Genomic DNA, 20,819 nt, shown 5'->3' with positions numbered 1-20,819 from the left:
GCACACGTGATTGGATGCAGTGAGCTAGTGATGCATGTTGAATGCTGATGAGGTTCTTTGGGTGCTTGAAAAAAAAAAGGAGAAGCGGTAGAAAGCTTCCTCTGTGCCTGCAAGACAGAGAGGAAGGAAAGGAGAGAGAGGAGGGAGGAGAGAAAACCTCCCTGCCCACATTATTCATCAATGTCAAACACTGCCCTCACCTCCTGCTTAGACCGTACACGTGTGTGCGCTTGTATATCGACACACATAGGTGGGAATACTTCTACACGCACACGTGACACTCTGTGATGCACTGCTGCCCTCTCTTATCACATTCATTGTCATTATGCCTCTGAGAACTGTGGTGTACAAACCGTCCTGTTAGCATGGCATCCCTTTCCACCGCACTGTCCCACGCTTTCCTGCTGTGGATATGTACACAAATCTGCTTTGTCCTCACAGTGTCCCAGTTTTTATGTCTGTCCAGGCTAATGAGGTGAAAAATTAGCTGGGGGCACACCAGGGAAGCTTTTAGGGTCAGCGGCATGCAAAGCAATTTTAGTGTGAGATAGCTAGGGCATTGTGTATTCATATACTGGAAGAACAAAAAAGTCATCTGAAAGATCATCAGTGGCTGATGTCAGGCCACAAATAGTTAGCGGCATATTCTTGTTTGAATAACATTTGCTAAAAACTACAGTGACCATTTGTTTCAAGAAATCAGATTGCCTTCTTTAAAAATAAAACTATATATTTGTGGGCATGATTTAAATCTTTAAAGGGTATTGACAGATGGACTTTAGAGCATTTTAGAGGGATTTGCTGACGAAAAGAGAAATATAAAATAGTGCCAGTTTTATCCTTTAATTCCCAGAGCTGTCAGGAGAGTTTATGTTATCTATGAGCTGAAAAGTCACCAGCTGTAATATATCTATAGTGCCCTTAAGCTTTTTGCTGTCAGTGGAAATCCTTGATCACTTTAAAGTTGCTAACTGCTCAACCAAGATTTAGAAGGATTTCTCCAGAGGGACACCTAAAGGAAATGTGTTATTGTTAAAATAAAATATGAAGTCACCAAAATTTGGGTCACAAGGTTTTTATGTGACAGCAGTGGTTTGTATTTTGTATTCTGGAAAAGTCCATAGTTGCCCTGATTTAAACAGTCTGCATACAAGCAGAACTGCTACAGTGTGATCGGAAATAGATTTCGTCGGTGGTCTACCATGTGGAGTCTGGGGCAGGACGTTCTGTTTCATTTGACTGTATTTGATCTGCCTAGAAGCTGGTCCCATACTCCCAGAGGGTGAAAATATCCTCCCAAGCCTGCTATTGCTGCCACTGATATTCATCTGATGTTTGAGTCAGAGATGATGCTGGCTGCCCTCACATCCAACAAAATGACTCAACACTCACATCCAGTCACTGTCACACTCGATCAAACAAGTGACATGACAGCACATTCGTCTGAGATAAAATGTACATTCTGCTGCCTTATGCTGAGCTGGTTGCATTGTTGCACCACTGGCGTGCAGACCCAGATTGCTTTGAGTGGCTTCGTCTTTTGATGAAAAAGGATGAACTACACGAGAGAAAACTAGTCCATGGTCTGTAAATGTTGTCAGAAAATGCTGAAAAAACTCCATATATCGTAAGCAGAGAGACTTGACAAAATTCACTTTATCTGGGTAGGTGGAATTGACATAATGAAGCTATGTCACTGCTGATTAATAGTGTGTCAGCTGAGGTTGAGGTTCAATTCACCTTCTCCTTGGTTACCTCTAAGTATTAAATGAAACTCCAATTGACTTACTAATGATTCTGGTGGACAGATAAACCCATATTAAATCTTCAAGCTAATTAAAATCATCTCCTCTGTCACACTGAGCATAACATCTCTCCATATTATCTGTGGGGCACAGTGTTTTCCGCCGGATAAGTGATGAATCAGATGCAATGGCATCTAAGTAGTGAGTCATCCAAACAAACCAGCCAAATGAATTAGATGTACCTTGTCGACGGGTTGTTGACTCTTGAAAAGCAAGCGGTGTTTTGACAGAAATTCAATTGAAATGTTCAAAAACCTGCTCGCACCGCAATGCCAATTTCATGCATGCGCCATAAACAAAATGTGTACTTCATTAACATTTCAACTGACCTTTTTTCTGTGTCAGAATACACCCATTCCCGTCAAATAGCACCACACAAACACCTGTGTTTGTCCACCACACATGCACCAGAATATCAAAGGAAGCCTTCCTGTACAGGCTGACTTAAAGCAGAATCACATATTAACAGTTTCACCTCAGGGAACCACACTTATTGCAGACATTTTTTCTTATCTTCCCCAGCTGACAGTTTAATTTTGTCCACATGCCTACAGTGCTTCAGATCAAACACACTCTCTTGCTTATAGTGCCACCTAGTGGGGCTAAGATGCATTTAAGTCAACTTGTGCTTTATTAACAAGGCTTGAAGGAACAGACAGGGTTATATGAAAGAGGTAACAGAGAAGCCTGTTTTCAAAAAGGGGTATGTATGGTAAGTATATAAAATTTTACACATTTCAAATTTGTGATGCACCACACTTATGTATCTGTATCTGTACTATCTTCACTTCCTTTTAGCAAGTACGAGTTGTAAGTTTATGTTATTAAAAACACCGTCCTCCTCACCAGTCTTCTCACTTCCTAAACAGTGTGTACTACAGAGATGCTAATCACATGTGAGGATCAGTAAGATCAGTGTAAAAGTCTTATAAAAACATGGGCTAGTTTGTCTCTATTTTAAGTCTCTAAGATATCCACCTACACGTATGATAAGATTGGGTTTAGAAACATTCAAGACAGATACAAGGCTTTAACCTGCAAATCCAAAGGTCTGAATTTTGTGTTGCTTATTTAAACACACATTTACAACATAAGGAGCAAATGAAAACCAAAAGGGAAAATCAGCAAGAACGATAAAAAGCTATGAAAGAAATGTGATAAAAACACTAAATTCCTCTGGCAGGTTGTGATAAAATATTATCGACAGTTCTTATCTGGGCTCAAAAGGTCAGAGACATATCCAGTTCACAGACCAATCCTGGCCTTCAAAATGATCCACAAAAGCTTAAAGCCAATTGAAAAACATACAGTTTGTATCATAAATAACCTCTGACATAGATGAGAAGGCTTGTTCATTCATTAATGTCCAAGAGCAACATTTTCAGTTCCCTTTATGTGGCAACTCGCTTCATCTCAGAGCTGTGACCGTATCCGCAACCGAGAACCTGTGTCTGTCGTACTGTGTGAATTGACTGATTCTAATTTGAACTGAATGAACAATCAACCATGAACTCACACAGGCCACACCACAAGGTTTGGTAGTAGTGACAAAGTTTCATATTTTCTTACAAAAACTTTAGTCAACTTTTATTTTATAATAGTGGTATTTTTTTACCAGCTGCACCTCAACCTTAATATTTGCTCAAACTTGGATACTGAATATTCATAATTTATGCCATTGTGAGTGTTACTGAGAAGGATTTTTCATTGCACAATGTGGATGTTGGTCACTTGATAAGTGGTTGAGTATGAGTTTGAGTAACTTGAGTAACACTAATACAGATGAATAAAAAAAATGACTAAGATGTATGTAAGAGAAAAAATGAAAGAAAGAAAAAAGAAAGAATGAAAGAAAGAAAAAGAAATGTCCAAACAAATGAAAGTTTCTCAAAAAATTTTAATCTAGAGGGTTTATCACAAAAGTGGAAAATCCCATTTTTTGCACTTTCAACACACTGTAATCTCCCTGGCCATAGACCTCTCGTGCGTCTATATAAATTTTTTTTTATACTAGTTCCACAATGAACAGAAATGAAACTTTGGGTCTACTGACTCAGTAAGCATGTGCAAACTGTGACCAGATCTTCTGTAGGCAATTTTATATTAAACAATTCCACTGGAAGCTTGGAGGGAACCTGCACCGCTCCGGAAACAGAAGTGAGTCCATTTCGGGAAACGTTCCTTGCAGTGTTTCAGTCTTGTTCAAGTTGACAACATATTGAATCATTTGTTATACACTCTTTTAATTTTCAAGAGGGGAGTAAATCAATAAGCTAGTAGCCCTGAGCAAATTAGCAGTAAAGTAAATCACTGTAATATTCTCAAGCAGTTTTGCTCCTTAAGGATCTACAATGTAATATTCTTATAGAAACATACAGTGCTGTGGTACTTGGACGATTTTCTAACAATATTGTAAATTCTTAACTTTCCTTCTTTGGGAGTTTGTACAGAAAGTTGCGTAGAATACAGGAGTCTGGGGCCAGTTATTCATATGTTGATGTTGTTGTTTTTTTTTACATTTTCTAATATTTTTTGACTAAAAATAAAACAGCCTGTCATGCATTATGAGCATAAATTGGGTGGAACTAATGATAATTAGTTCAATTAATATTTTCACCCTCCAGCTCGTCCCTACATCCTTCCACTCTGTTTATCTCATAGGCTACTATATTCATTATTATCTATACATATATATTTATTCATCACTATCTGTATCTTTCAATATGAATAATTAAATTATTCTAATCCTTAACTGTAGAATTTGAGTGTTATATTAATAGTTACTTCCTCCTCTTTGTTTGCTCTTCTTCTTCTTGTCCTCTTCTTTGTACCTCACAACTTTAATTTGACATTCTGTATTTGAACTACAAAACGTATATAAATAAACTGTGTGGTCAAAGCTACTGGAACAGAAGCTGCAACCTGTGTTGGGCGGGACTTCTGCTCTCATTGAACTGAACCCGCTCTACTCTGATTCACAAAGTGGGGTCAGGGGCCCCCTTCAGGTCTTTACAAGGCTTCTTGGGATGAACTCCAAGACAGAGCATTATTTTCTCTCTAAAACCATAAATTGCCAGTTTTACTTTATTTTATAAATAGTCAACATTGACTGGGCTCTACTCTAATACATCTCACCCGCCCAGCCCTATTCTCCCTGCCTTAAGTTTCGCTGGATTTGCCAGTGTTTAGTCTTCAGCTGTGGATGGCTGAATGGTGTACTGAGCCGTAGAAGGAAAAAAAAAAAAAGCGCTTCCCTGGCTGGCATCATCCCCCTCAGTCAGTCTGACCGCCCACAGTCCGGTTGGGGAGGGAGGGGGGCGAGAAAGTGCTGCTTTGTGAATGAAGGGAGCGGCGGAGGACAGAAAACAAACTTTACCAACATTATTTCCGACGGGTAACGATTTACACACAAAACCGGAAGGTTTCGACGGTGCAACAGGCGGCACCTGGACGAGGAGGAGCAAGAAAAATAACCCCCGGTAAGTCACGACGCCTTTTAGGATCTTGTCTTGTGTGGCACTGATAGGAAGCAGATTGACAGCGTTTTTTTTTTTTCGACGGAAAGATGCATGCACAGCAGCCTAACCGTGACTGGAATAAGTGTCGTGAGATGGGAGATAATTTCAGGGCAGAATTTAACCCCATCAGGCTCTTTCTTCATCCTCAGACGTCCCCTTTATTTTGTCCCAGCGTGGTTTTCCTCCCAAAAGAGTGACTGCCGTGCAAACTAATGCATAAGCCTCTTTCAGACACGTTTTTATAGCCGACGTTAAGATTTGGAGTGATTTTTAGAGGTGACCGCGGGGAGATGAGCAGATTGCATCAGCTGTTAAAGTTAAAGCTGAGGAATTTCTCAGGTGCGATTTATTTTAGTTTTTTTTTTTTTTCATTTTCTTTTTTCCTTCTGTCTGTTGAATCCTGTGAATTCGCAGCTGAAGCATTTCGCCGTTTCATGCAAAGTTTCCATCTGCTTGCCAGTGTGTTTCGCAACATTTCGTGACTCATGCAAAAGACGTGCATTCCCAATGTCACCAAGAACAAAAAATAGACTCATAGAAGACTCATTCATGCTATTATGATTTGTCCTCTCCTCGCGGGAGTGTGATCTGTGAGCACTAAACATTGAAATCTAATAATGCTGTGAACACCACCGTGGTCCAGATTTAGTTTGAGGGATGTTGTCCTATGAATGAAAAGTATTGCTTACCCCCACCACCCCCCAAAACAACTCAGCATCAGTTCCATTAGTGTTTTATCTGTTGGTTATGTTCTCATTGAATTGCTTTTGCTTTATTAAATGTTATAAAATTGTGAAAATTCCCATAACGATTTCTCTAAGTTCAGAGTGAGGTCTTCAAATGTCTTTTTTGCTCAGGCTAACTGTCCAAACCTCAAAGATGTTATGTTTAAAATCTTCGAAGCAAATAACCAGTGTTCACGTTTGAGATGCTGGAACTACTAAACAGTTAATCAGCGGATCGCTGCAGCCATAGAGGAATGCAGCTGACAGTGATTTTGTGCCTTTTTTACTTTTTTTTGCAGAAGCTGCCATTTGTTGAGGCATTTCAGAGAAAATCATGGTGGTGAGTTTTGCCTTTCTCGCCTCTCTCTGCCTGGTGGTGGTAGTGAGTGGCGAACCCTGCCTCATCATCAGTGAGATCAACGCCGACAATCCGAGACTGGACACCACTGAGTTTGTGGAGCTGTATCACACCAGTGGACAACGGGCTTCGCTGGATGGCTACACCCTCGTCTTCTATAATGGAAATGGAAATATAGCCTACAAGGTGTTGGACCTCAAAGGCCAGAGCACAGATGACAGAGGATTCTTCCTGGTGGGCTCAGTGGACATGCTGCCCAAACCTGCCATCCTCCTGCCTCCCAACACAGTCCAGAACGGCCCAGACGCCATCGTCCTCTACCACACATCTGCTGCTCGCTACAGCGAGAAAATGAATGTCACAGCTCTCGGGCTGGTGGATGCTGTCGTGTACATGACTCGTCGTACTGGGGGTGCGGAGTTCCTCGCTGAAATTCTGACACCTGGAGAACCGGCCTTCGTCGAGGATGAAACAGCACTTGAGGGGGACGAGTCAATCGAAAGGTGCCTGCTGTCTGAAGATCGCTGGGGCTTTCAGGTGTCCTCGCCATCCCCGGGTCAGCGAAACAACTGCACCCCACCTGCTGATCCAGCAGCCAATCCTGTCATTACCGAGGTGAAGCTGGGGGGAGGACAGGTGGATGGGTTTGTGGAGCTGACAGACTCCCCGGCTGCAGGTCCGCTGGTGCTGGTAGTGTTGGATGGGAAAACAGACAGGGTCAGTGTGAGTGTGGACGTGGATGTGGAGACTCCCAAGAACATGCTGATCTCCATAGATAGGAACTACATGAAAGGTCAGTGTTCTCTGGGTTGTCATGATCTTGTTCTGTTGCGCAGGATCATGCACTCGACTCACATGATTTACAGGTTTTTAATGAGCCATTTTAGCTCTTTGGTGCAGCAGAGAGGCATAGAAAGTTGTGTATGTGTTGTGTTAAATTTTGTATTCACTCGTACACTTTCATTTAATTATAAATTCCTTGTTCCTCTTATGATTTCTTCTCAGGAGATGAGTCTGGGGCGGTGGCCATTTATAGCGGCAGGGCATCGGACTTCCCCGTGGGCAGTCCACTGAGCCAGATACAGCCTTTAGATGCGTTTGTGTTCGCTGGACCTGGAAACAAGCCGAGTGCCAACCTCACTGAGACTCTTATCCCAGGCAGGCTGCCATACCAACTCAGCAACAGGCAAGAAACTGAGATAGTTTTCCACTCCATTAGAGTGCAGTACATGTAAGAGGTGGAAAGAGTCAACAACAGTTTGGCGACGCTCATGATGTTAACATTTTGTTTTAGTAATGTTCTCTGATTTATTTTTCAAGTGTTGTGAAACACATTCAGTTAAGCGTTTCACTTGGTGGGGAAGAGGGTCAGCTCGTCACCGCTGTTCCTCTTTGCTAATGCACTTTTCCTGTGGTTTGCTACTGTCATCACAGTAGAGTGTTAGTCACAAGGCTCTTACTCACACTCACATTTACACTTAAACACATATATTTATCAGGGAAGTTCAATTGACACCTCCATGATAAAAAAAAATTAGCATTATACAACAAAAATACTAAGGGTTTAGAGCCATGTTAGCAGCTCTGTGAGGCTGTACTTAGGTTAAATGGTGTTTTGAGGAAAATGCTAAGACTTTCACAATGGCAGTGAGAAGCTAGAGGATCACCAAAGAACAAACAAGTGTGACGAATCCTATAGCAACCCATCTTGTAGATGTTGAGATATTTCATAGTATTAGTTCATACTTTGGTGGCACTGGAGGAAAAGTCAGGGGAGCTAGAAGCTAGAAGAAAAGTTAGGGGATTGGTGTCAGTAAGATTCATCTCATAGGAGCCATGAATGTCTGAACAAAAGGTCATGGCAGTTCATCCCGTGGTTGTTGAGCTATTTTATTATGAAACAAAATGTTGCATTAACTGCCAACCTTGACAGCAGCAAAAAAAAATTGTCTTGTAGAATTTGACTCTTCTTTTGTTTGTTTGTTCACTGCAAAAAATTTACACGTCATCCAACATAAACCATGTAATGTTATAACTCTTAAACTTAAGGGTCAGCTCTGAAGAGTTGTTTCTTTAATGGTTTCATTATTTTTTTATCAGTTTGAGAGAGGGAGGTTTCTATCTGAGTCGCTGTGGCGTGGCCTCCTGGGCCAGAGATCCCGGAGTCTTCTGGGAGGCCCCGCAAACTCCTGGGCTCCCCAACCAGTGCCCCTGGCCGAAGATCTGCCCTCACAGTGGTGGTGAGTGTTTGAAAGTGTGTCATGACGCTTGAATTCTCTTATTTGTGTATCTGGTACAGCTTATGAGATGATTTGGTCCATTTGCTTTCCTTTCATAGCAGATATTAATCTTTGGGTGTTTTTGTTAAATTAAATTATATTAGATAGTTTCTAGTTTATTGTTGCTCACTTTCCGCTCAAGTTGATTGCTTTTGAATAGGTGTATGCATTACATCATGCTGTGGTTACTATAAATTGCAGACTGAGAGCAGCAAATGAGTCCTCAAAAGCATGCCTCATCTGTGCCTTCTTTGTTAGCTGGAACTGGACTGAATTTCAGCCCTGAAGTTTATATTTTAAAATCAAACCAACATATATTTCCCAAAATGTCAAGCTATTCCTTTAACAGTATCTAATAAATGCTTCAGTGCTTCCAGGAGGTACAGAGTCACCGCCTCACCTCCCACCATGGGGGAACAGTGACTTCCTGATCAATGAGCTGAACACCGATACACCTGGCGCGGCTGAGGATGGCGAATACATTGAGCTTTGGCACCCATCAGGTCGCCGGGTGTCCCTGCAGGGGGTCTGGATACTGCTGTTCAGTGCACACAACAACAAACCCTACAGGGAGATCAGCCTGAGTGGACACTTCACCACTGCTAAGGGTTACTTTCTGCTGGGCAGTGACAGGCTGGTCCCAGCTCCATCACTTCGCCTGCCTCCCAATACCATCCAGAACGGGCCAGACGCTGTGGCCCTCTACCGCAGCCCCTTTGGGCCACCATCAGCTGCACAAAGGGGGATTCCCACTAAAGGCCTGCTGGATGCTGTGGTGTACCGGCAGAGGGGATCAGATAAAGATGCACAGGAGCTGAGTAAAGCTCTGACCCCGGGACAGCTGCCTCTGTTGGAGGATCCAGAGGTTCTGCCCGGTGATGAGGCTCTGAGCCGCTGTCGAGGCCTTTACCCCTATGACTTGTCTGCTTTTTCAGTGAGTACAAAGGGGAATGTTTTCAAAGAGTGTGCTGAAATTAAATAGCCTGTCAGTTCTGACTCTTTTTTTTAACGAATTGACAGAAACACAGCACTGTGGAAAAAAAAAACTTTCATTTCCAGTGAACACTGATAACAGTCATTAAAGGAATAGTTTGCCAAGTTTTTGCAGCTAAATTGTTTTCTCTTTTTGCATTAATATTTAAATTAGTTCTGTCTCTGATCATTGGATATGTCAGACATTTTGTTAAAATTTCTAAACATAAGACATGCCTCAATCACCACAGGTGGCTCCACCCACCCCTCTGAAGGAGAACAGCTGCCCCCGTCCACCTCCACCCCCCGAGGGTGTGGTCATCAGTGAGGTGGCTAGTGGCCACTGGACCAATCACAGCCAGCAGAGGGCCTTTGTGGAGCTGCATGGGCCCCCCATGACAGACCTGCGAGGCTTGGTGCTCACTGTGTTCGACGAAGGTGTCAGCGGGACCGTCATTGCCCTTCCTTTGACTGGATCTGTTGATCAGGATGGATTTTACATTGTTGGAAATGTCACTGGAGCAGGTGAGGGTATTGTCATTCAGAGATAGATGACTTTTGGCAAAGGAAAAAAGAGCTTTCCTATCTCTTCCTTAGTAACTCCCTCTCTCTTTTTCTTGTTGTATACCCATACCTGCCATCTCTCATGATGCTCCTTCACCTCCTCTTTCTCCTGCATAGATCAGACTTTCCCGGAGGGCTCCACGGTGCCGGTACGAGGAGCGGTAGTCCTGTGCTATGACCTGTTCAGTGTTTGCAGAGCTGGCACTGCTCTGACCAACTCTAGTCTCAGAGATGTACTTGTGTTCAGCGAAAACCAGCAGCTGCTTTCCTCTCTGTCCACCACCAGAGGGAGACAAGTGATTCCAGCTCTTAGGTAAACACAGACTGAACCCAGCAGCATGAATCACAGACAACGTTTACATGCTTGAACTTTTACATTACTGATAAGTCACAAACCCAATTAAAGCTATAATTTGACTGCTGAAAATACGACGTAAAGGCCTTTAGCTACTTGTCTTAACTGGGGCAAGACCACAGACAGGCTAAGAACCTGGTCAAAAGACCTGCATGGGCCCTGTTACTCATTTTGATCACAGCTGTTTCGAAAAAGAGAAGATTACCACGGTAACCTATAATGCCCTGCTAACCGAAGTGGGTTGAACTGTGAGGATTGGATCAAAACAAAAGAGAGGACTACCTTAATTCACTTTCTGTAAGTTATTATTTCTTACTTTAGCAATCTGAGACTATGTTTAACCAACCTACTATGTTGTTAGGGCCTGTTGTTAGAACAGCAGAAAGCTGACATCACCATAGTTATTGACAGTGTGTTGCATTTTCAAGGCAAACATTCTGACATGTTATCGTAGGAAAAGCACAGGTGCCTCAGTAATGATGGCTCAGTTCTATTCAAGTGTCTCAGCAAGCCATGACAGTGTAACAATGAGCCAGCATGCACAATACCAGGAGCCACAATTCCTGGAGCAGCTAAATAAAATCCAGCCGTGATTTAGATCTGTGATTTTCCTATTGTGACCGTCAAAATGATCTCTGTGAAGAAGGCCTATTATGCTTTTCATAGGATTTAAGGGTTTTCCACAGGTTGTTTGCTGGTGTTGTCACCTCCATTGCCATGGAAACATGTTAGGTGGAAAATGTTGGAGGTAAACAATCAAATTAAGTCAATCAGATATTAATCAAGCACTGATTTTCATCATGTCTCTTCAGTTAGTTACACTATTTGGAGTTTTCCTCTTACTTCAGGCACAGAAAATACCATCAGTTACCAACTGTTGTAGTGTTATGAATGTGTGTGTGTATATATATGTAAATGAATGATATGAGTCATTCATTTTGTTTTAAGGCCAATTCTTTCCCATATCTAGTATATACTCCTTGTCAGGCTGATTTTATTTATTACTATAACCATATAAATGCTGTAAAATACAGTACTGGCTTTAACTAATTGGTGGGCATTTAAACACGCTTTCTGTTTTGCTTTGAATCATTTTTAGGCACCCATGCTCCTTTGTATACAGATTATGTGTATTCATACATCTGGTATTGCATGTTTGCACAGGTCAGTAGGAGACGGTCCTGTCTCGCTCAGCCGGTGTTCATGCTGTGAGGTGAGAAGCCCCTCGTCCTGGACGAGCTCCTCCCCGACGCCTCACAGCGCCAACCTCTGCCCGAGCCCCGCCTTTTCAAGTCAAATCGACCTTTGCCTCGGACCCCTGTCCTCTGACTGGCAGGAGCCGTCAGGAGGTGAGACAACATAAGTTTAAAACCCAAATGATTAAAATAAGGATCTGAATAGTGTCTAAGCAAGATGATTTAAGGATATAGGGTGCAGATGTTTTGCAGACTGTAAGGCATTTTTGAGGTTTGTGATTTTTGGAAAAATAAATAACCCTAACTTGACTCAAAGTATGGCTTGAATACATTCAAAACGTACTGCAGTTGTCCCAGTGGCGTTTGGTTGACACACATACCACGTGGGTGCAGCATCTCTGTTTCGATGCCAACTGGAGACCTTTGCACGCCATGCCCTCCCCCCATGTTTCCTGTCTGTACCACAATTGTCATTAAAAGTTCAAATACCCAAACAAGAGTCTTTAGAAAAAAAAAAGAAAATTAAAATGTGGGAATACATGTAAAACTAAACTTTTTGTCATTTGACTGAAAAAAAAACCAAAAAACCAAAAACAAATTGTTGTCAGATGAAGCAGTAGTAGTAGTGTCTCATGTCATAATACAATAACTTTTGTTGTTAAAATCTTTGTCAAAGTTGACAGCTCCTTGTCTGTTTCCCACAGACTGCAGTGGTCTGATACAGGGGAAGAGGGTCGCTGAGGTGGCCGACTACCTGGAGAAGAAGTGTCACTGTGGCATCTCTGCCTTGTATCTCCAAGGTGAGGCACTTTCACTCACTTTAAGTAGAAACCGTCACATTTTAGCTGATTTAAAAACACTGTGTGTTCAGTCAAAGGATTTCAGTGAAAATGAATGAATAAAGATTACAGACCACTGACATCACTGGCTCTCGGGGAGAACTTCAACACAATCAACACAGTGGGGTAGGTTACTGTTACCATGGAGCTGTAGTAAAGTGGGGATAAGGAATTGTGCCTTTGTTCCAGGAACACACCATTGTAGTTGAGTCTTGGTTTATTTTTACTCGGTGTGTAATAATAATGTAAACCTCCACCAGGGGAATAATGCAGCAAGTCACAGGAGACTTACAACCACTGCAACCAGCTCTCTCAGGAAGAAACCATTTAGATAGACAGGCTCAGGTGTGGCTATTTCCCTGTCATTATAGCATTCTGCATCCCTTATATACACTAAATAAATGCCATGAATTGTGCTCTTCAGATGTAATTTCCCATTTCCTGTTTACAGAATGTACACCTCTAAGACTGCCGCACATTGTCATGCTTAGGTAATGAGACACTTGTCTGTCCGTTCTTGTTCAAGGGGCCAACTTTTCTTGCATGTCTGGGTGGCTGCGAGTGTGGGGGAACATCCAGGCCCTGTCGGACCATCAGAAGGCCCTCATCATCCAGACGTCGCACATGAATCCTTCATCTGTTCAGGGAGACGTCTGCTCTTCTCCCACCACGGACCGGTACACAAGCACAGGTTAGCAGCACCTTCTTGACACATCGCAAGCTAACAAATTGTACACAAACAGGCGGTTTATGCTTAAAACGCTTGGTATCACAGCTAATTCATCATCACTTAAAAAACAAAACAGATAATCAGCCAAATCAATTAATCAATAGTCCATAGGCTGTAAATCCACCTTGTTAAATCTTTAAACACACAGCATAAGATGTTAGTCTTCAACCCTTGGTGGTGAGTCCTCTTCTAAATCTTATAGTGTAGGTTTCAGAAGTCTAGACATACTGTCCTGATTAAAATAATAATAACAATAATAATAATACTAAGAGATAGAATTACGGTAAGATCTGCCAGATCAGGCGTGGAGGCAGTGTGGTACATTATTATGATTATGGTCATGATGAGCTCATCTAAAGTCAGTGCAGTGTGTTTGCAAAAGGTAGAAGATATTTTCCCAGGTAAAGACACTATTACTGTGCATCTTACTCTCGAGCCAGAAAAGACAACATGTTTCATAACAAAGCAAAACTGCAGGTTGGATAGTGATATTCTTCCTGTTTACTATATTTCTAAAAGATAATAAAAGCATTTTTATATAGCACCTATGTTATAGCACCTAAGTGCTTCTCATTACATCTGCTTTATTTTTATGTGACAACAGACAGACTCACCACCTCTCCATGGATCAGTCCGGGCTGAATTCAGAGAGCAATTCAAGGTCGCAATAAGACTGTTTATTATGTGAAAGCTTATCGAAGATCACCATTTAATAAAAGGTGTAAATGAGTTCAGAGAGAAACAGACAAAAACAGAAAAGACAAAGAATCTCCAATGGAGAGTAAAAGTGTGAAGCACACACAGACGTGTGTTATACAAGATGCCAATACTCCAGTGAATCTCATGTGTTAATGTAAATCCTGGTAAATGCAGCTCAGTTTGCCCTCAGTGGGAGCACTTCAAGAAGCTATTGCAGATGCTCACCTCTGTCTTCAGTACAGATGAAGGAAGGAAAACATTTCTATTCCTTTTTTAAGCCTTTCAGAAGTTGCTTCGTCCTTATTGGACACTGGTGCTGGATTTAAATTTGAAACTGTCATTATTCTGAACCAAATGACTTTGAATGATTTTCTCTGAAGTAGAATTGAAATCCTTGCTCTATCAAAACCTTAATTTTTGGACTGATAACGTATCCTAGACAACCTTTACACCTGCCAACACTGTTATTTAAAAGATTTTTGCCATGGCAGTAAGAATAACCTCATCCTGTTCTGCAAACTCTCTCACAGGTGCAATAGTTACACCAATCTTCCAAGCAAAATTATCACAGTGTCAAATGGGCTTGAAATTTATTGTTTTCATTTTCATTCTTTATATATGGTTATGTTTATGATGTTCACTGGCATCTCAAAGATCTAATAACATTTTTTGCAAGCTTAAAGAAAAGGCATGCAAATAAGAAAAAAGGTTTAAATATTGTATCAAATTTTCAGGTTTTCTTTTTTACATATGACATCTTGGTCATATCAACACTTTATCCAATCTATCCTATTTATCTATCCTTTTCCCAAAATATCACAAAGAATATATGCAATCTAATTATTATTATTTATAAATCATATTTAAAAAAGTCCAAAAAAGACACAGGAAGGAGAAATAAACTTCATAATTTAATGACAGCATCCTTAGTTGAAACAGAACATTTATGACTCCAGTGGCCATTGATCTCATGGAAGCACCAAAGAGTACTGAACAGTTTGAGAAGTTGCAGCTCTTGATTTGTGAGCTGTGATTACCATAAATTGAAATCACTTGTATGTTGGGAGAAATTCCACCTCCTCTCAAGCGGGGACATGAAAATTGTATAATGAGGCAATGTAGGTAAACACCTTTCAGTGAGTAGCTCTAATCTGCTGTTACACACTCTGTTACTGAGTTTGCTCCATGGAGTGCAGACCTGCAAGTACTTGAATTTATAAAAAAAAAAAATCTAATCCCTTTTTCAGCAAAAGTTATTCGGTATATTTACACTTTATAATTACCTCTCTGTGCAGTATTTTTTATACATACACATGAGGGGTTCGCAGGAAACAATCCACATGATCCAGCTTTAGTGTGATTTACTGTGAACCTCACTGTTTACTGTTCATTCTCCTGCAGCTGAATTAGAGGTGTATCAAGTTATTGCTCATGCATACCAAACATTTCCTACTGGTGCTGCTGCCTAACATTAAAAGCGTGCAACTGGTGAAACACAGCATGTCTTTATTGTAAAGCAATCACAGGAAACATATTTGAGCTGGTTGCTATATATTTGTCACCATTTTCAGAGCCCAATGCATCCAAGAAACAAGATGTGTTCATTTTCAGCATTTTTTTCTGTCAGCAGGATGGTTTTAGAAATTGCGGGGAGTAGTGGAACAAGAGGGATCAGCCACAGTTGTGTGTTAAATGAAGGCTGCACACTTTCATCACCCTCAATAACTTATGTTATCTTATGTTGGAAGCCTACTTACACCCTGTGCAGCATGAAATCAGGCTGTGGTTGGTCATGTTAGATTTCTACTTAAAAATAAGAGCTGCTCTAAATAGATACACCAGTTGCTTGTCTGTTGTATTTCTGACAAAGTAGCTGCTGAGTGTTGGCTATAGTATTAAAATCCACCTGCTGTCACCACCTGTAACTAATACTGTCTGAAATCCGAAGGATTATGATATTAAGTATTGCTGTGAGTTTAAATGTTGAACTAACAAACATTTTTGATAAACCTGGAATATGCTACTTATCTGGAGGTGCTAAAACATAAAATAAAAAAAATATTAAGTGATTACCTGTTAAAATCAGTGTTGTGCTGTGAATCGGGTAACATGGAGTAACAACTGTGTAACTGAGCTTGTGTTTGATTCTCTGCTAGCGTCTACCCTAGGATTACAGATAGGGCTGATAATAGCAGTGCTCCTGCTGCTGGGACTAGGAGCTGCTCTTTTCACATATTTCTACAGGAGGAGGTGAGAACTTATTATATTTGCATTATTCTCCTTTTCTGTCTCTTCCTTGGTAGATGTGCACATTTATCACAGATATTTCTGACTACCTCTTTATACCTTGCCCATGACAACAGCATTTAATTTCTGTATTCTTTACTAGAAATCTTCACAAATCCAGATTCTCACTCAAGATGTGTTTCTTTTGTTTTTAATTACAGAGGACATTGCATTTATTCCTCCCTGATCCACAGTGACAAATTCTCCAATTCTTTTTCTTTTTAATCTTATTTTAGAAAAGCAGGTTGTATAAAGAAAAGTCGCACTCAGCTTGTACCTTTTCTTTTGGAGTTGCATAAGTCTAAATTCTTAGAAGAGGAAATGAAAAAGTAGCGGCCTTCTCTGGTGTGGGAATATTAAGGAAGTGTGAGATTAAATTAGAGCTGTCTGACACTTTCAACTCTTGACGTGGTTTAAAATAAACCTGTCTGCTAAATTACTGTAGATGTATGTGCTGTTTGAATAAGTGTAAATCTAATATAATGAAATATTTCAGTATGAATACAGTATAACATTGTGCTATTGCTGTCATAATAGCATCAATATGCAGAATATACAATATAGTACACATTCATATTTAAATAAAAAATAAAAAGTATTTCAACAAAGCTTTTGGAAATAAGTTTATCTGCATCCTTCAAACTGAGAGTTATTTGAGAATAAGATAAACATCACTCTCATGTCTGCACAGGAAGTATGAAACAACAACCAGCAATTAGCTTAGCTTAGCATAAAGACTTGAGGCGGTAGGAAACAGCTTGCCTGGCTTTGTCCAAACTTTAAAATAATCATCTAAAAAGACAGTATAATGTGTGGATTAGTGAGCTAGTGGCTGTATGCAAAAAGTAGTACTAATTTTACTAATTTTTTTTAACTTCTTTTATTAAATCCTTTCAAAGCTTTCTTTACATATACTAAATGAGTCTGGACATGGATGTAAACTGCAACTGGTTGGCGGAGGCATACAACCGCACAACGATAATTCCAGTCAATACGTCTTTCTGGCACATTATCAGTCAAGCAGACGAGCACAACATTTTCCAATAGTGAGAAATATCAGCAATAAATGTCAGGTTTTTGTGTCAGGCTATAGCACAGAATTAAAGAGCAAGACCTTTCTTGTCTTAACATTTTAACGCTAACAGAACAGTCATAGAGGGAGATAATACATGTTAGAGATTCAGATTTCACAACCATAACAGCTCACTCCCACACTCCAGCTTTTTCCGGAGGAGCGTGCTTCTTAATGCTAACCTCCATCACTCTCTTCAACTTTGTGTGTCAACTCGGAACTAAGTACAGAAAGTTTGCCGCTGTGCTTCAGAAATAGTTGGAACTCATTCTGAGAAGTGCAGCAAATCAAAGACTGAGGTAGGGGTAGCAGATAAGGCAGGCTGGGGGCAGAGTGGGGGGACAATAAAAAGGTAAATTATAAAACGTTATCAATCAAATACCCCAGGAGTAGTTTGAATGTGAGTGGCTGGAAGCTCCAGGGTAATTACCACGTGTCAACTCCAGGGAATTATTGCCTGATTGTATATGCATGTGTGAGTTTGTTAATGTTGTTGTCTCTTTTCTCAGGCGTCCTCTGGACTATTACACCATGGAGCTGAGCGAACATGCAGAGGGACTGTCAGATCTATAATCCAGGCTTTTAATCATTGTGTCTTCATCTGGAAGTGCTCGTGTGGGAGGGAGGACTTCAGCAGAGAGAGCGAGAGATAGGGGTAATCAGAGGTTAATTTGACCTGTGCGTAACTGATTGTGTGGTTGTTTTGAAACGAAATGCCACCACAAGTGTCCTTCTCTGTGTCTTTGGGAGATCACTGATGAAAATGACTTGTAGTCTGTCTGTTAACAGTGTGATTGCATCCAGTGCGTGACATGTAATATTTCATGGCACCGGTGACACTTACGACATCAAATCAGGCAGCCCATGAGTTAAATTTCAAAACACAAAATAATATCTTTTTTAGTGTACAACCTTTGCCTGTGAACTTTGCTGGTTACTACTTTTAAAGGAAAAGGAAGGTGGTGTAAAAGGGAGGATTTGTTTTTTTCTAATACTTGAGTCCTAAAAGGTCATTTTTGTTGACTTGTTTCTGTTACTGTGGAAAAAGCCTGTAAATTAAAAAAAAACAAAAAAAACATTGATTATATGATTTACGCAGGAAGCGCTATCAGTCTAACTCAATCGAACTTCCCATCATCACATTCTCAGCTGGTACTACAGTGTTTCAACAACAGGCTTTATAACCAAGGTCATACTTGTTAAGCTCACATTTATTCTTCAGAATGGGTCGACTTCCTGCTTTATTTTCCTGCTATGTGTAGTAATAGTCCAATTTAGACTCTAGTCACTCTAAGGGCTTTATTGTCTTTTAAATGTGAATGTCTTTAGCTAACTTGTGATGAGTGTCTGTAACCACTTTCGTGTGCTTACTTAAAGCAATCTGTTTACATTTTCTGGATTGGAAAAAAAAATGAAAAAAGGGATGTTAGAGGTGGATGTTGAAGTAATTTCATGAATGAAGAATATTTGTATTCAGAGATGAGAGACTGCTTGGTGTTTAGGGAAAAAATGTTGTTTTATGTTTCACTTGTGTTTTTAGTGGCTCAGAAAGCTCTACTGTGCCTTTGACCTGTGTGTTATTTGATCTGCTGATTCCTCAGTTTTTTAGAGGGAACGTACAGCCATCTCTGCTGCAGCCATAATGGTGTTAGTATTCTCAGGGGGGGAGCATTTGTCGCCAATTAGAAATGATAACTCACTGTGGAAATACGGAGAGATTTTGATTGGTTGGACTTAGTTTGATTCCACTTTTTAAAATAGATTCTAAAAATCAAGGTTTATATAAAATAAGCATAAAATTGCCAAGACAAAGTGCCATGAAATAAACATATATGCTTGGATAGGCTCCATTTTTGATAATGTCAGTTTGCCGCTTGCCTTGTAATGTTGCCTTACTTATCTGCAGATATGCACAAAAGTTCAGTTTGTTTGTTTGCTTTATATACTTTGGTAAGGAGATTTTCCTCAATTCTAATTCCTCAGTATTGACAATGATTTAAATTTAACCCCATGTAATCAGATTTGTTTAACAGCGACACTGCTGCTTCCATCATCCATCTGTTTTGCAAAAATGAAAAAATACATGTAAAACTGGTAAAGTCATGTAAATTAAGGCCTTTTCTTAGCTTTCCAAGTGAGCAAATATGATGTTTTCCCTTTGAAATTGTGTTATGTGATGTTCTTGTTTTAAGTATCTATAGTTTTAGATTTTGCGTAAAAAATAGTACATGTAGTAAGTTTTAAACAGGAAGCAGGAGGAAGTAATTGCACATCAAGATTACACCCCAAATAATATATTGACATGCAAATGTGTTGATTCTTGAATAAAATAATAAAAGATGCTACGTAGTGCTGAGCGTTGCTGAATACAAGTTGATGTAACATTTAGGCTCAGAGCACTTCTTTAATATAAGAGTTATATACACACACACACATTCACACACACACAGTGCCAGTCAAAAGTTTGGACACACCTACTCATTTTCTTTATTGTAGAACAACATTGAAGACATTGAAACTGTGAAATAACACATATGTCTTCATGACAGCTTTGCGCACCTTTGAAAATATCTCAGCCAGCTTAATGAGATAGTCTCTTGAATTTTCTTCAAGAGACGTCACAAAAACCATCAAACACACCACTGAAACTGGCTGTCATGAAGACTGACCCAGTAAAAGGAAGGCCAAGACTTACCTCGACTGTAGGAGGTTCATTGGAGTTAAGAGCCACAGAAATCACCAATTAGCAATTTGAATAAAAATACCTCCACAGATGTGCAATTAAGTTTCACAGTTGTTCTTCATCCTGTTCTGTCACTGCTCTCTGTTTGATATGCCCCATTTTCCAATATCTAATTATTATAATCCCACCAACCCCCAAGCCACCCCACCCCAACTTTTCTCAGAGCCCAGATGTTCCAACAAGCTACTTTTGTATTTGTTTGGAAGTGGCTCTTGTGAATAGAGCAGGTACATTCACTGATACACTGATATGTGATCATCTTTGTGCAGTAGCTACATATTATGCACAACATGCATTAGTCCCTGCCAACATCCAGCATAGAGGATCCTGTCTTTGTTCTTTTACGACCAGAACCACTTAATTTGTTTATTTATCATCTGTCTGCAGTAGTACTTAGTGATGCATTTTCTACTTGGAGCTCTTTTGGCTTCCCTCTGGTTAGCCGTAACAACAGTAATCATGTACCCCATCTTGACTCCCGTCTGTGGTTCGACACCGATTGCAGAGTTGAGCGGCTGTCTAAACAGAACAGACTGAGAGCTGTTAAACATTCAGACCTTGGTCTGTGTCACATTGCATGCACAAGCACAAAGCAGAAGTTTTTTTTTTTTTCTGACTTTTCACTCTTCAACCTGCTAACCACAACACAGGAAAGCAAATTAGATGTAGACAGGAAGG

The 20,819-nt window shown here is 40.4% G+C and overlaps 1 protein-coding gene across 3 annotated transcripts; it reads left to right on the top strand.

Annotated features, from left to right (window-relative positions):
* The first annotated feature begins 3,900 nt into the window (after positions 1-3,900).
* Positions 3,901-18,546, top strand: si:ch211-183d21.1. 3 transcript variants are annotated; one of them, XM_041066944.1, is made up of 12 exons: positions 3,901-3,962; positions 6,348-7,199; positions 7,412-7,592; positions 8,507-8,646; positions 9,054-9,619; positions 9,909-10,182; positions 10,339-10,534; positions 11,741-11,925; positions 12,477-12,572; positions 13,138-13,302; positions 16,197-16,290; positions 17,908-18,546. In XM_041066944.1, the coding sequence occupies exons 2-12, from the start codon at positions 6,383-6,385 to the stop codon at positions 17,969-17,971; spliced, it is 2,778 nt and encodes a 925-aa protein (XP_040922878.1). In that variant the 5' UTR covers positions 3,901-3,962; positions 6,348-6,382; the 3' UTR covers positions 17,972-18,546. The 3 variants fall into 3 exon arrangements, with proteins under 3 accessions (XP_040922878.1, XP_040922877.1, XP_040922879.1); XM_041066943.1 differs by lacking the exon at positions 3,901-3,962 and adding an exon at positions 5,126-5,284; XM_041066945.1 differs by lacking the exons at positions 3,901-3,962; positions 16,197-16,290; positions 17,908-18,546 and adding exons at positions 5,126-5,284; positions 13,946-14,336.
* The last annotated feature ends 2,273 nt before the right edge of the window (positions 18,547-20,819 follow it).

Source organism: Toxotes jaculatrix, chromosome 21, assembly GCF_017976425.1.
Source record: "Toxotes jaculatrix isolate fToxJac2 chromosome 21, fToxJac2.pri, whole genome shotgun sequence".
NCBI classification, from domain to species: Eukaryota; Metazoa; Chordata; class Actinopteri; family Toxotidae; genus Toxotes; species Toxotes jaculatrix.
This window is presented reverse-complemented; position numbering and strand designations above follow the sequence as displayed.

What these genes read in the sequence shown, in the direction of transcription:
- si:ch211-183d21.1 (XM_041066944.1), top strand. Translation starts at nt 6,383, where the DNA reads ATGGTGGTGAGTTTTGCCTTTCTCGCCTCTCTCTGCCTGGTGGTGGTA. An exon ending in AGATAGGAACTACATGAAAG is followed by an intron (nt 7,200 to 7,411) that starts GTCAGTGTTCTC and finishes ATTTCTTCTCAG; the next exon opens with GAGATGAGTCTGGGGCGGTG. An exon ending in CTGGCAGGAGCCGTCAGGAG is followed by an intron (nt 11,926 to 12,476) that starts GTGAGACAACAT and finishes TGTTTCCCACAG; the next exon opens with ACTGCAGTGGTCTGATACAG.